The 14996-nt window shown below is 47.6% G+C and overlaps 1 protein-coding gene across 2 annotated transcripts in view; it reads right to left on the bottom strand.

The window, feature by feature from the left end:
- The window catches only part of LOC140719849 (uncharacterized), a 28939-nt gene extending 14914 nt beyond the window's left edge, over window positions 1–14025 (bottom strand). For both annotated transcript variants that reach the window (XM_073034765.1, XM_073034766.1), the window contains exons 1-4: window positions 13959–14025; window positions 2257–2383; window positions 1830–1901; window positions 538–657 (exon numbers count right to left, since the gene is read on the bottom strand). In XM_073034765.1, coding sequence (XP_072890866.1) covers window positions 538–657; window positions 1830–1901; window positions 2257–2323 — 259 coding nt within the window. In that variant the 5' untranslated portion in view covers window positions 2324–2383; window positions 13959–14025. The remainder of the gene's footprint in view (window positions 1–537; window positions 658–1829; window positions 1902–2256; window positions 2384–13958) is intronic.
- Between the last annotated feature and the right edge of the window lie 971 nt (window positions 14026–14996).

The raw sequence follows: 14996 nt of genomic DNA, 5'->3' as shown, positions 1-14996 counted from the left end.
CTGGCTGTTTCACGGAGACAGCAGGAAATGTAGACAGTGTCCACAGAGAGAACAAGTGAGATTTCCATCTTTGGAGTAAGAAATCAGGATGGCTTATTAGGGCAGTGTACCAGAAGTGATAGATAGGGACTTCCTATAAGAGGGTTGGGGCCAGTGAAATTAGACTGACCGATTTGATTGCGGAGGACCTGTTTGTCCTGATTGGTTGGAGAAATGTACACAGACTTTAACAAATACTGTCACAAGATCCCAGATGGTAGATCACTCCGGGAGAATGAAGAGAGGAATGGAGGGCGAGACGGAGTAAGAAAGGAGCAGTGAGAGACGGGGGGGAGGGGGAGATCCGGAGTGTGGAAGATGGAGGAGGGAGGGAGATAGTGTATGGCCTGAGTGACAAGCTTTCTTTACCCAGACTGTGGTCAGCCCATGGGACGAGCTGACAGAGGAAGTGTTCAAGGCAGATGCATTAGAAACTTGGACACTTGGGAGTATGACACGTGACCCATCCAGATTGACGTCTGCGCTGTGAACTCTGACCTGTTTGTGTAATGGTTGACAACCTGCCGGGTCCCGGGGCAATGGGAGGACCTTCGCCCTCATCGATGCAGGGTTCCTTTCTCCGAAAGTTCAGATCTGAGTAGGTGGAGTTCAGACCGTCTGGGAGAGAGAGCGAGAGCAGATAAGTGAGAGAGTGAGAGCGGTAGAGAATGGAGTAGGGTGTCGGGAAGAGAGAAAAGAGGGAGGGGTTTGAGAAGAGACAAAGGATGAGGGAGAGGGGTAGAGAGAGGAGAGATACAGGAGACAACAGAGGAAGGCGATGGGCAGAGAGGGGGAGGTAGCGACAGGGGCGATGGGGGGAAAATGTAACAGAAAGAATGGGGAGGGAGAACGGGGTGAGAGAGGCGGAGACGGGGGTACAGGGGAGAGAGTAGGGAACAGTGAGAGGTCAGGGAGAGGTGTGAGAGAGGGCGAAAGAGAGTGGTATTGAGAATGGAGAGTGAGGGGAGGAAAAAGTGAAAGAGGGATGGGGAAGAGAGAAGAAGAGAATTTGAGAGAGAGAAGTGCGAGAAGAGAAGCGTCGGAGAAAGGAAGAGAGCCGTGGATAGAGAGGAGGAGAGGGCTTGACGGGAGTTGAGCGGCACATTTAGGAAGAGAGCGAGGTTGGAAGACCGGTAGGGGCGAACTGGGAACGATGAGACGGGGGTGAAAGAGAGAGAGGAAAAGAGCGCCATGGGGAGACCGAGAGTGGTAGCGACGGTGACTGTGATAGAGGAGAGACGCGACGGAGAGGGGTCAATGAGAGAGGGCGAAGAGAACGTGACAGTGGGAGACAGTGGGGAAAACGGGGAGACGGAGCAGGGGAAGAGGGAGAGCGGAGAGGGTGTAAGGAGGTGAGGAAGGGGAGAGAAGTGGAAAGAAAGAAATGTGAGTGGAGTTAAGAAAAGTGAGAGAGCGGTTATGGATTTATACCGCGTTCCCTCCACACCACACCAACACGGCGCTCACTCACCTCCGCAACCCCATCCCACAGCGCTCGCTCCTTATCGGCACATCCCGCGCTATCTCTCCTCACCGACCCTTCTCACAGCCCACTCTCCTGAAACCGTCCCACGGCGCTCCTTCTACACCGCCCCTCCAAGGGAGCTCACTCCTCACAGCAGCCTCACCACCGTCCCTCCCACAAAGTTCACCCCCTGCATCATCTCTCCCACGTGTTCAATCATTCTTATGCTCAAACAGGGAATCAGTAGTCACGTTTGCCCTGAGATCTCTCGACAGGATTCGACGTATCAGCTAAACAGGGTGAAACCAACAAAGATGAAACTGACCTCGATCAGCCCGGACCCGGGGCGCCGAGGGGGTCTTGAAATTAACTTCCGCGTACGATACATCAGGTTCAGCTGGGGACAAAACAGCGAGTGTCAGCGACAGAATAAGGCTCCCTATAAACCGTCTCATCACACCCTCCCGGGGTTCAGACACAGAGTGAAGCTCCGACCACACCGTCCCATCACACAATCCCGGGATCAGACACAGAGTGAATCTCCCTCCAAACCGTCCATCACAAACTCCCGGGTTCAGACACAGTGTGAATCTCCCTCCACACTGTCACGTCACATACTCCCAGAGTCAAACACAGAGTCACTCATCACGCACTCCCGGGCAGACAGTGTGAAACTCCCTCCATAAGCCTGATCACACACACCAGGATAAGCTGCAGAACAGATCAGTCGCCTGTCTCTTTGCCGCACTCACCTCGGGAAGGAGACCGTGAGTCATTTTTTCCCAACTTCACAGTCATGTAGCTCACGCTCTGGTCCATCCTGCCGAGGAGTCTCTGCGTCTCTGAGCTCAGGGGGAATCAACCGTAGTCAGAGGAAGCCTGTGTTAACAAGTGGGTTAGGCCGGTACCAAGCAACGCGAGATGAAGAGCTGATGAACTGAGGAACCGAGAGCAGGGGGAGGAAGTGCGGGGAGCAGAGCGATTGAGGGTGTTGCAGAGGGTGGTCGTGAGAAATGAGAGTGGTTGGGGGAAGAGTAGTGTGAGTGGGGAGAAAGAGGGGAGGATTCGGGGTCGGGTAGAGATAGAGATCTGGGTGACAATGGATAGACTGGGGAGAAGGCAGCGAGAAAAGGGGTAAGTACAGTGAAGAGGGCGGAAGGTACACGGTCCCTTCATAGGCTTTCCTCGCTTTCTCGTCCAGTGGCGCACTCTCTCTCTCCCTCCTTATTCCGTGGAATTCTGCGTCTCTTCTTCGACAAGCTTCCCCCACGCTCCCCTTTTCATTCTCTATTTTCCCTCCCCCTATTCTATCTCTTTCTATCCCATCTTCCTCCCCTCTTCAGCCCTTGCTCTTTTCCTACCTCCTCTTGTCCACCTTTGCCCCACTTTTTCCTCTTCCCCATTATCTTATTCCACACCCTCCCACATCTTCCCCTCTCTTTTTCTTCTCTCCACGACCAACACTCCTGTCACCCGGACACGCAGATGTGCTTACATACTCACAGATGCTTTCTGTATTTCCCTCCCTTCCGAATGTCCGCCTTCATCTCCTTCATCCCATCTCCCCCGTCCCTTCTCCACCCCTCCTCCCATCCTACCTCCGAGCTTCCCGTTCTCTCCCACCACACATTCCTCTTTCGCTCTCCCACTCTTCCTCTTCCTTTAGTTTCCCTCAATCAATCTCTTCCTTCTCCCACCTTCGCATGGCACTGGCTCCTACTGTCACACTCACCTTCCCCACCTCAACGACTTCCCTATCACGCACCTTCCCTCTCCACTTCCTCTCTCCTCTACACCTTCTTTCTGTATCCGACCTTAACGGCTTTATTTCCTCCACTTCCCATATATTTCCTCATCCAACTCACATTCCTTCACTTCTCCTTCCTCCCTGGATTCCATACTTCCTTACATTCCCAATGCTCCTTTCTTTCTGAATAAGCCTTGCATGGGGTACCTTATCAAATGCCTTGCGGAAATTTATATACACTACATCTAATGCTCTTCCTTCATCAATGTGTTTAGTCATATCCTCAAAAAAATGATCAGGCTCGTAAGGCACGGCCTGTCCTTGACAAAACCATGCTGACTATTCCCAATCATATTAAATCTCTCCACATGTTAATAAATCATGCCTCTCAGGATCTTCTCCATCCACTTACTAAACACTGAGTTAAGACTCACTGGTCTATAATTCCCTGAGCTATCTCGAACCCTTTCTGGAATAAAGGAACAACATCCGAAAACCTCCAATCCGCTGGAACCACTCCCGTCCCCCTTGATGTTGCAAAGATCATCGCCAGGTTCTCAGTAATCTCCTCCCTCGCCTCCACAGTAGCCTGGGGTACATCTCATCCGGTCCCGGCGACCTACCAAATTGATGCTTTCCAAAATCTCCAGCTCACCCTCTTTCTTAATATCAACATGCTGCAAGTGATTGATACTATCACCCAGATCCTTACTTCACAGTGAATACTCGAAGCAAAATATTATTTAAGTTTCTGCCATTTCCTCCGGTTTCATATACATTTTCAGCCTGTCACACTTGATAGGTCCTATTCTTTCTCGTCTTATCCTATTACTCTTCACATACTTGAGGAAAGCCTCGGGGTTTTCCTTAATCCTGCTCGCCAAGAATTTCTCATGGCCCCTTCTGGCTCTCCTAATATCCTTCTTAAACTCCTTCCTGTTAGTCTCATAATCTTCCAGATCTCTAGCATTACCTATTTCTCTTAGACTTTTGTAAGCTTTTGTTTTCTTCTTGACTAGGTTTTGTACAGCCTTTGTACACCACGGTTCCTGTGCCCTACCATAACTTGCTCGTCACATTAGAACGTACCTATGCAGAACTCCACACAAATAACCCCTGAACATTTGCTCATTTCTGCCCTACTTTTCTTTGAGAACATCTGTATCCAATTAAAGCTTGCAGGTTCTTTTCCGATAGCCTGATACTTCCTCTTACTCCAACAAAAAGAGTTGCTAACTTGTCTATTCTTATCTCTCTCCAATGCTGTTGTAAAGGAGATAGAATTATGATCACTATCTCCAAAAATCTCTCCGAGTGGTTTATTTCCCAATAGCAAATTAATTGCAACCTCTCCTTTTGTGGGTTAACTACACATTTGATAATGTATCCCATGTAAGGAGACATGTGGCCCACGGAGACATTGCTTTGTGTATCCAGAACTGGCTTGCCCACAGAAGGCAAAGAGAGGTTGCAGTCGTGTCATATTCTGCATGGGAGCCGGTGAACAGTGGAGTTCCTCGATGATCTGTTCTTGGACCTCAACTCTACGTGATTGCATGAATGATTTGGATGGGGATCTGGAGCTGTGGTTCTTAAATTTGAGGATGATACAAAGGTTCGGGGAGTTGTAGATACCCCTAATTATGAGGTCTGTCAGAGCTTACAGCGGGACATTCATAGGATACAAATCTGGTCCGAGAAGTGGCAGATGGAATTTAACTCAGGTAAGAGTAAGGCTGTTACTTTTGTGGTCAAATATGATGGCAGAATATGGTATTAATGGTAAGACACTTGGCAGTGTGTTGGATCAGAGGGATCTTGCGTTTCCAGTCCATAGGACACTCAAGGCAGCTGCACAGGTTGTATCTGTGGTTAAGAAAGCGTACACAGTATTGACCTTCATACATCGTGAGACTGAGTTTAGAAGCCGAGAGCCAATGTTGCAAATTTATAGGACCCTGGCCAGACGCTACCTGGAGGACTGTGTTCAGTTCTGATCGCCTCACTACAGGAAGAATGTGGAAACGATGGAAAGGATGCAGAGGAGATTTGCAAGGAAGTTCCCTGGTTTCGGGAACATGCCTTATGAGGATAAGTTGAGTGATCCCGGCCATTTTTCCTTGGAGCGATGGAGGATGAGAGACGACCTGATATGGTGCAACAGATGATGAGAGGCTTTGATCTTGTGGATAGTCAGAGGGTTTTTCCCAGGGCTGAAATGGATAGCTCTAGAGGGCAATGATTTAAGGTGCTTGGCAGTAGGTACAGAGGGGTATTCATGGGTCCGGAGAGAGTGTTGAGTGCGCGGAATGCTCTTCCGGCGATGTTGGTGGAGGCCGGTACGATAGGCTCTTTTAACAGTCTCGTGGTCAGCTAAATGTAGCTCAGGGAAAAATAGAGGGCAATGGGTAACCCTGGAGAATTTCAATGATAAGGACATGATCACAGAGTTTGTGGGCCGATGTGCCTCTATTGTGCTGTAGGAATTATGTGTTTCTATGTTTCTATGACCTCTGGACGGAGTTGTCTGAGGAGAGTGGATCCGAAGGTCGGCTAAGCTCGCAAAAGCTCGACGGGAGCAAATGGACGACACTGTGAGCTCCAACGTTTGCACATTAGACTGTTTCATGAGAATGTGCCCCTTTTACATGTCGCTTTACAAACCATATATACAAATTATAAAGCTGAATTGTTTACCAGCATATTGTGTACTCTTTGTAAACATCGTACAACGTCCACCCAAACGAGATTTCTTAAGTTTCTCGGGACGGCGGCTACCATCACCCGGATGAAGCCGGGAGCCGAACCGATGATTTCATTCCCACTAATTTTTATTTTCTTGTAAGCCCTTTCTTTAGCTTTTGCAGGAGCTTTGAGTTCCCTTTTCGGCCAGAATTGGATATTTCCTGAATACTGAGAACTTCTTTATTTTTGGAACACACATGTCCTGCACCTTCCTGATCTTTTCCTAGAAACGAAAGCCATTGCTGCTCTGCTGAATTCCCTTGCAGATGTGGTTGGAGAAATGGCAGATGAGTTCAACCCGGACAAATAGAAAGATACTGCACACTATTAAAGAGAAGACCGTATCAATGAGCAGAGGGATCTTGTTTGGAGCTATTGTTTGTGGCTCCATGAACGTGGCTCCACAGTTTGCAGAGGTTATGAGGATAAGTGGAGGGGCAGGTAGTTTTGAGGAAGTAGACAGGCTACAGAAGGATTTAGACAGCTCAAAGTAATGGCAGATGTACTGCTTTGTTGAAAGATGCATAGTCATGCACTTTGGGAGAAAATGAAAGGGTTTGCTATTTTCTAAATGGAGAGAAAACAGAAGGAAAACAAATCAGAGATTCACGGGGACTTTAAGGCCCTTGTGCGGGACTCCTTAAAGGATAATTTGCATTTTGAAGATAGAAATCTACAGCACATTCCCGGCCCCTCAGCCCACAATGTTGTGCCGTTGTTCTAACCTTCTCAGGTTGAGTCTGTATTGAGGTGGGCAAATGCATGTCAGCATTTCTACTCCAACATAAAAGGAAAGGTGTGATGCTGAGACTTTATAAAGCACTGGTGAGGCCTCACGTGGAGTATTGTGAACAGTTTTGGGTCTCTTATTTTAGAAAGATGGTGCTCAAAGTGGAGAGGGTTCAAACGAGTTTCAGAAAACTGATTCCCAGATTGAAGGCCGTCATATGAGAAGTTCTGGATATCTCTAGACCCGCACTTACTGGAAGTTAGAAGGAAGAAGAGTGATCCCATTGAAATTTATTGAATATTTAAATGCCTTGATCGAGGTGGTGTGGAGAGGATGTTTTCTGTGGTGGGGGAGTCGAAGACCAGAGGACAAAGACTTAGAAGAGCAGCGCGTCTTTTTAGAACGGAGACAATGAGATATTTCTTTAGACAGACTGTGGTGAATCTGTGGATTTCTTTGCCACCGGCGGCCGTGGAGGTCAAAGCTTTCTTTTTTAATATATTTATGGCAGAGGTTCTTGATTGGTCAGGGCTTGAAGGAATACTGGAAGAAGGGAGGGGATTGAGGCCGAGAAGTAAATTAGATCAGGTACGATGAAATGGTGGAGCAGACTCTATGGGACAAATGGTCTAATTCTGCTTCTAAATCCTACGTTCTCATGATAAGTTACTTTGTCTGAATGTGAAAAAAATAAATGTTTTTGCCAAGTTGGATTAGCTGAAGATTGAGGTCACGAAGGTCACAGGATAAGATGCAGAAACTTGTTGAAACTTGCTTGTGCGAGCTGACAAAAGCTAGCAGCATTGCATACCAAGAATGAGGTAGTGTTAACTTTTATCCAACACTGTCTTGATAAAAGAGGAACTGACTGCAGACGTGCAGTTCTAATTTTGTGCACCGACCGGAAGCATTCGTAGACTGTCTGATATCCAACAAATGCTTCTTGAAATCGCTCACTGAGTATATTTGGCTGTTGGCTATTGCCCAAAATTCACTATATAAATCTAAGAGATAACCTGATATTGGCGGAGTCGTAAGGCAACAGGATCACCTATTGAAGGGTTAACCGTACACCGATGTTTGTGTCTTTATTTCTGTTTGATCCCGGGATAAGTTCTTTTACAGTCCAATTCGGTAAAACAGGGTAAATCCGTCGAGAATAATCATGTGGGACACAGGGAGAAATGACCGGTTGATTTGATTGTGTATGAGCTATTTTTTGTATTGGGATGTGTAACAAACATAGACATGTCCATTAAGAATATCCCAGAATGTGGACACCCTAGGAGATGGAAGGTTGGGAGAGACGGACATGAACTGGAGTGGTGAGACAGGGAAAGAGAGGAGGAGATTGGGAGCGTGGAAAATAGAAGGGGAGGGAGGTATCAGATGGCGTGAGACGCAGGGAGAATTGTCGGTCTGATTTGACCGGGGAAGGTAGATCACGCACGGATAGTAGACGTAATTTTCATGGAATTTAAGAAGGCTTTTAACAAGGTCCAGATTGCAGACTACATTGGAGGATGATGTGGAGCCCACGAACACCTCTCTGAGCAGTTCGATTGCGTTCAGCTATATGGCGGTTACCACGAGAATGTACAAGGAGCTGTGAATAACCTTGCCGAAGAGAGTAATGTTGGTGGCGTTGTCTCTAATTATCCACACGATCAATGCCTCTCATCATTTATACACCTCTGTCAGGTCACCTCACATCCTCCGTGGCTGCAAGGAGAGAACGGCGAGTTCACTGAAACTATTACGAGAAGGCATGCTCCCTAACCCAGGCAAAACCCTTGTAAAGATCCTTTGTACCATTACCGGTGTGTTATAGGGCTGTAAAATTACCTCTCGCTGTTGAACTCAATTCCATGGTCGATGATTACCAATGCATCGTATTCTTAAACACAGAGTCAAACTGCGCAGCAGCTCTGAGTCTCTGATGGACTCGGACTCCAAGATCCCTCTGATAGTCCACACTGCAAGGTTTACCATTAGTAATATATTCTGCCATTATATTAAACCTACACAAATGAACCACCTCCCACTTTCCTGGGATGAACACAATCTGCCACTTCTCAGCCCAGTTTTGCATCCATAAGACGATAAGACAAAGGAGCGGAAGTCGGAGTTTCGGCCCATCGAGTCTGCTTCGACATTTTATCATGAGCTAAACAATTCTCCCATTTAGTCCCACTGCCCCGCCTTCTCACCCTATCCTTTGATGCCCTGGCAATTTAGATAACTATCAATCTCTGCCTTAAATGCACCCAATTACTTGAAATCCACTGCCGCCCGTGGCAACAAATTCCACAGATTCACCAACCTCTAGATGAAAAATAATTCTTCGCATCTCTGTTCTGAATGGGCGCCCTTCAATCCGTAAGTCATGCTGGACTGGACTCCCCCACCATGGGAATCAACTTTGCCATGGTCACTCTGCCTATGCCTATTAACATTAGAAATGTTTCTATCAGTTCCCCCCTCATTCTGCTAAACTCCGAGGAGTGCAGTCCAAGAGCGGTCAAATGCTCCTCATATGTTAACCCTCTCATTCCCGAAATCATTGTAATGAAGCTTCTCTGAACCCACTCCAAAGGCAGCTCAGCCTTTTTTTAAATAAGAATCCCAAAACTGCACACAGTGCTCCAAGTGAGGTCTTACCAGTACCTTATAGAGCCTCAGCATCGCTTCCTTGCTCCTGTACTCTATTCCTTGAGATATAAATGCCAACATTGTATTCGCATTCTTCAGCACCGACTCAAGCTGGAGGTTAACATTAAGGGTGTCCTGCCCGAGGACTCCCAAGACCCGTTGCATCTGAGAATTTTGAATGCTCTCCTTATTTAAATAATATTTTGTCCCTTTATTTCTTACCAAAGTGCATGACGGTACACTTTCCAACATTGTCTTTCCTTTGCCACTTCTTTTCCCATTCTCCCAATCTATCCATGTCTCCCTGCAGACATTCTGTTTCCTCAACATTACCGGCCCCTCCACCTATCTTTGTATCATCAGCAAACTCAGCCACAAGCCATCTATTCCTTAATCCAAATCGTTGACATACAGAGTAAAAAGAAGCGGCCACAACACGGACCCATGTGGAACACGATTGGTAACCGTCAGCCAACCAGAATGGGATCCATTTATTCCCACTCTCTGTTTCCTGCCACGTATGTAACTTTCCCGTAATTCCGTAGGCTTTTATCTTCTTTAGCAGCCTTATGTGCGGCACCTTGTTAAAGGCCTTCTGAAATTATGACCCTTCTACAACAAAGCTTTGCCTTCTGTGGGCAAGCCAGTTCAGGTTCCACAAAGCAATGTCCCCTTGGATCCCATGCATCCTTTCTTTCTTAATAAGCCTTGCATGGGGTACCTTATCAAATGCCTTGCCGAAATCCTTTAACACTAAATCTACTGTTCTTCCTTCATCAATGTGTATAGGTACATCCTCTAAAAATTCAATCAAGCTCATAAGGCACGTCCTGCCCTTGACAAAGTTATGCTGTCTATTGCTAAACATATTATACCTCCCCAAATGTGCATAAATCCCGCCTCCTACAAAGGATTACTTCGGCAGTTTGAACGGGGCACGACTGCGCAAGCGCGTGATAGTTGGCCCGTGAGGCAGTGGGAGAGTTTAAAAAGCGAGCAGATTAACGGAGCGGGGGACGTAGTGGAGGGAGACAAAGTAGGAATGTTTTGGCTCCACAGGCTTCGGCGAGATGCTGAGGACGAGCTTGCTCCCAATTAGGAAAGGCCAGGTAATCTCCTTCAATTAATCTAATTAGTTTAGGTGTAGGAAATGGAGGCAGCAGTTAGGGCAGTCGAGTGCTCCGTTAAAAATATGTGAGAAGTCAGGGCGAGCACAAAATGTGCCTGATGGCCACACCTGCAAAAGTTGCATCCAGGTACAGCTCCTGACAAACCGTGTTAGGGGGCATCATACCTTCAGATCATTCGTGAGGCAAAAAGGGAACTAAAAAGGAGTTTCTGGGAGACACTCACCCCTAAATATCAGGAGACAGGTATCTGGGTGACTGTGAGCGGAGGGAACAGGAATAGACAGAATGAGCAGAGCACCCCTGCGGATGTTCCCACCAACAATAAGTATACCGTTTTGGAAACTGTTGGTGGGGACGATCTACCAGGGACAATTTGTAATGGTCACGTCCCTGGCAGTGAGACTGGATCCTCAGCTCAGAAGGGAAGGAGTGAAAAGAGGAGAGCAGTAGTGATAGGGGTTTCGATGGTTGGTGGGGGGAGAGATAGGAGGTTCTGTGGGAGAAATCGAGAATCCCGGATGCTCTGTTGCCTCCCTGGTGCCAGGGTCCGCGATATCTCGGATCGAGTTCTCAGTATTCTTAAGAGGGAGGGTAAGCAGCCGGATGTTGTGGTCCATGTAAGGACAAATGACGTGGATAGGAAGAAGGAGGAGGTCCGGCAAAGAGTGTTTAGGGAGTTAGGTGCAACGTTGGAGGACGGGACCTCCAGGGTTGCAATCTCAGGATCGCTACCCGTGCCACGTGCTAGTGAGACCAGAAATAGGAAGATGATGGAGCTAAATACGTGGCTAAGGAGTTTGTGCAAGAAGGATGGCTTTCATGTTTCTGGACAATTGGGCCTTGTCCCAGGGAAGGTGGGACTTGTACCGACGGGACGGGTTGCACCTGAACTGGTGAGGGACTAACATCCTTGCGGGAAGGTTTGCTAGTGCTGCAACGGGGGTTTTAAACTAGATTTGCGGGGGGAGGGGAACCAGAGTGTCAGAGCAGATAGTGAGGTCGAGAATGACTAAAGGTCATGCGAGAGCTGCAAGTACAGTGCATGGAGTAAAGCCAGATCTAACATTTCAGGAAAGAGAAACAGAATAAAGGGTGTAAAGGTAGTTGTAGGTAGAAGGGCTAAAGTGGCGTGTACCACAATGCAAGAAGAACATCAGGAACAAAGGTGATGACAAATTGCCCATACAATTTCTCAGTTCTATCCATACTGACTCTATATCTCCTGATTCTATGTCACACCATCGCAAGGGACCTGAATTTCATTCCTCACCAGCAGAGCCAGCCCACCCCCTCTGCCCACCTGTCTGTCCTTTCAATAGACGTGTACGCTTGATTATTCATTTCCAGTGAAAAGGTGGCAGATACGTTCACCTCGGAGAAGTGTAGGTGGTACTTTGGAAGGACGAACTCCAAGGCAGAGTACAAAGTAAATGGCAGGAGGCGTGGTAGTGGGGGAGGAGTATTGTGTTCTGGGGGGGGGTGGTACATGTCTACAGTTCCATGAACGTTGCCTCCAGATAGTTAGGGTAGTTTAAGAAAGTCTATGGGGTGTTAGCTTTCATAAGTCGAGTGATAGAGTTTTAAGTCGCGATGTAAAGATGCATCTCTATAAAATCCTGGTTAGGCCACACTTGAAGTACTGTGTTCAGTCTGGTCGCACCAACTATAGAAAAGCATTGGGAAGGGGTACAGAGGAGATTTACTAGGATGCTGCCTGGTTTTAGAGAGTAGTGCATTATGATCAGAGATTAAGGGAACTGGGGCTTTACTCTCTGGAGAGAATGAGGATGAGGAGGAGACATGATAGAGGTATACAAGATATTAAGAGGAATAAATAGAATTGACAGCCAGCGTCTCTTCCCCAGGGCACACCACTGCTCAATACAAGAGGACATGACTTTAAGGTAAGGGGTAGGAAGTTCAAGGGGGATATTAGACGAAGGTGTTTTACTCAGAGAGTGATTGGTGGGTGGAATGCACTGCCTGAGTCACTGGTGGAGGGCAGATACACTAATGAAATATAAGAGACTACTAGACAGGGAAATGGACGAATTTAAGGTGGGGGGTTATATGGAGGGCATGGTTTAAGGGTCGGCACGGCATTGTGGGCCGAAGGGACTGTAAAGTGCTGTACTATTCTATGTTCTATGTTGTAACATTGCCATTCTTTTCTTATTCGTCCATTTCCACCCATAAAGCCTCACTTAGACGAATTGTCTTCCCTGTCCTGACTGCCCACTGCGGTGACATTTTCTCAGCCTAGTAATGTCACCCCTCCTCCTTTAATTCCTTCCTCTTTCATCACGACTAAAAATAGGGAATCCCGAAATATCGTGCTCTCCTGCTTGCTCCTCCTTCACCCAATTCTCAGCAATGGTTACAATGTCATAGTTCACTGTATTGATCATTCCCTGAGCTCAACCGCCTTTTTTAAAGCGTCCTTCGGTAAAATATGCGGAGCTCAGGGCACCAGTCGATTATGTATAAAACTCTGATATCTGACTTTTTCTACGATCTTAACATCATCTATCTCCATAGCGACTCCGCTCTTTGCTCTGGAGTTCTGAATCGCACCCCCCCTGCAACTCGACTTAAGAAACTCTCCCAAAAACTCTCATGCACAGTACTGACAAACCTTCCCGCTAGGATCTCAGTTCCCCTCAGTTCCGGCGTAAACAGTATTCCATCTCTTATATGCAGATCCCACTTTCCTTGGAAAAAAATACAATGATTCCAAATTTTAGATCCACCCGCTTACTCCACGTACTAATCTGTATTGTCTTCCTATGTCTGGACACACTGGGACGGGTGGTGGTCCTGTCCTTTAATTTCAAAGCTAAATCCCTGACCTCACTTTGCAAAACCACCTACCGGGACATACCGATTACATTTGTACATATATGCTGCTCACACTCTCAGTTAAGAATCACAGAGAAGGAATGGTGTGCTGAGAAAAGAGGAAGGAAGTGGAGGAGAGTGGGGCCACAAAAAATTGCAGCCGTTGGAGCAGAGCATGTGAGTTACCATTTTCTTGCTCCCTATCTTTGCTTGGAGTTAGCTTAAAAGCCGAAATCCACTGACCCATGGCCAGGAGTCCACAGACAGAGCGAGAATCCCCCCATACAATCCCATCGCTCACTCCTGGAAACATACTCTGAGTAACGCTCCCTCCGCAATGATCCATCACACACAGCTGAGGTCAGTCACAGAGTGAATCTCCCTCCACACCGTCCCATCACACACTCCGGGGTCATACACGGAGGTGAAGATCCGTCCACACCGTCCCAACACACTTTTCCAGGATCAGATAACCAGCGAAGCTCCCCAAATATTATCTCATCTCACACCCGGAGTCAGACATGTGAAGTACCTCCCGCAACATCGCAGTACACTTCACTAGAATGAGAAAAAGTACGAAAACCCTCTCCCTCCTCCGTTCTCCCCACTCACCAATACCCAGCCTTTCGGCTTTTCAGCAGTCTCGAACTGTGTGTGTCTCTCGGAGATGGTGTGTGTGTGTGAGCGGATTGTGTGCTGCCGTTAGAGGAAGGAAGGGGAGGAGAGAGGAGGCCAGGGAAAGGGTGGTGAGAATGCAAACACTGATGCAAGTGGTGTGGAATCACATGACCGGCCTGTGCATGCAGATTTGTGGTGAGATTCAGATCCTGGTGATCGATAGCCATGTACGGTGGGAGGTGATACACCAGCCATCATCTCTCCATCATACACCCCACAATTGCCTGTGTCACAGTGTGGCAGGTGAGTGGAGGGACGACGTAGATGGGGAGCGTTTAGCACATGGAGAGTAATCACCGAGACGGGGAGGGGCGTATGGGTACGTACGGGATAATGGAGACGGGGAAGTGTGCAGGAGGAGTTTTTGGGTCACGGAGATGGGGTTGCTTGGAACTGAGGGATGGGTGACGGAGACGGGAAGTAGTGTAGGGGAGAAAGTTTGACGGGGTTTAGAGGAATTTTGCAGAGGGAGGGTGTTAAAGTGTTTTCGATTGTTTTGGAATTAGCATTGCATGTTAACGTTTACCAATATGTCCTTCCTATCGCACCCTCGGCATCCCTAATGACCCTGAGTTCATCCATTTCCATTTTCAACTCCTCAAAGCGGAGTGTTAGAAGCTGCAGCTGGATACACCTAAGACCATAAGACTCAGGAGCAGAGGTCGGCCATTCGGCCCATCGAATCTGCTCCGCTATTTTATCATGAGCTGCTCCATTCACCCCATTTAGTCCCCACTTTCCCCGCCTTCTCACCATAACCTTTGATGCCCAGTAGCCCTGGCTACTCAGATACCTATCAATCTCTGCCTTAAATGCACCCAACGACTGGCCTCCACTGCCTACAGTGACATCAAATTCCAGAGATTCAACACCCTCTGGCTAAAAGAATTTCTTCGCATCTCTGTTGTGAATGGGCGCCCTTCAATCCTTCATTCATGCCCTCTCGTAATAGACTCCCCCACTATGGGGAAA

The sequence above is a fragment of the Hemitrygon akajei genome, unplaced genomic scaffold (assembly GCF_048418815.1).
Source record: "Hemitrygon akajei unplaced genomic scaffold, sHemAka1.3 Scf000033, whole genome shotgun sequence".
NCBI lineage: Eukaryota > Metazoa > Chordata > Chondrichthyes > Myliobatiformes > Dasyatidae > Hemitrygon > Hemitrygon akajei.
Note: the sequence above shows the minus strand (reverse complement) of the source record. Positions and strands in the feature narration are given on the sequence as shown.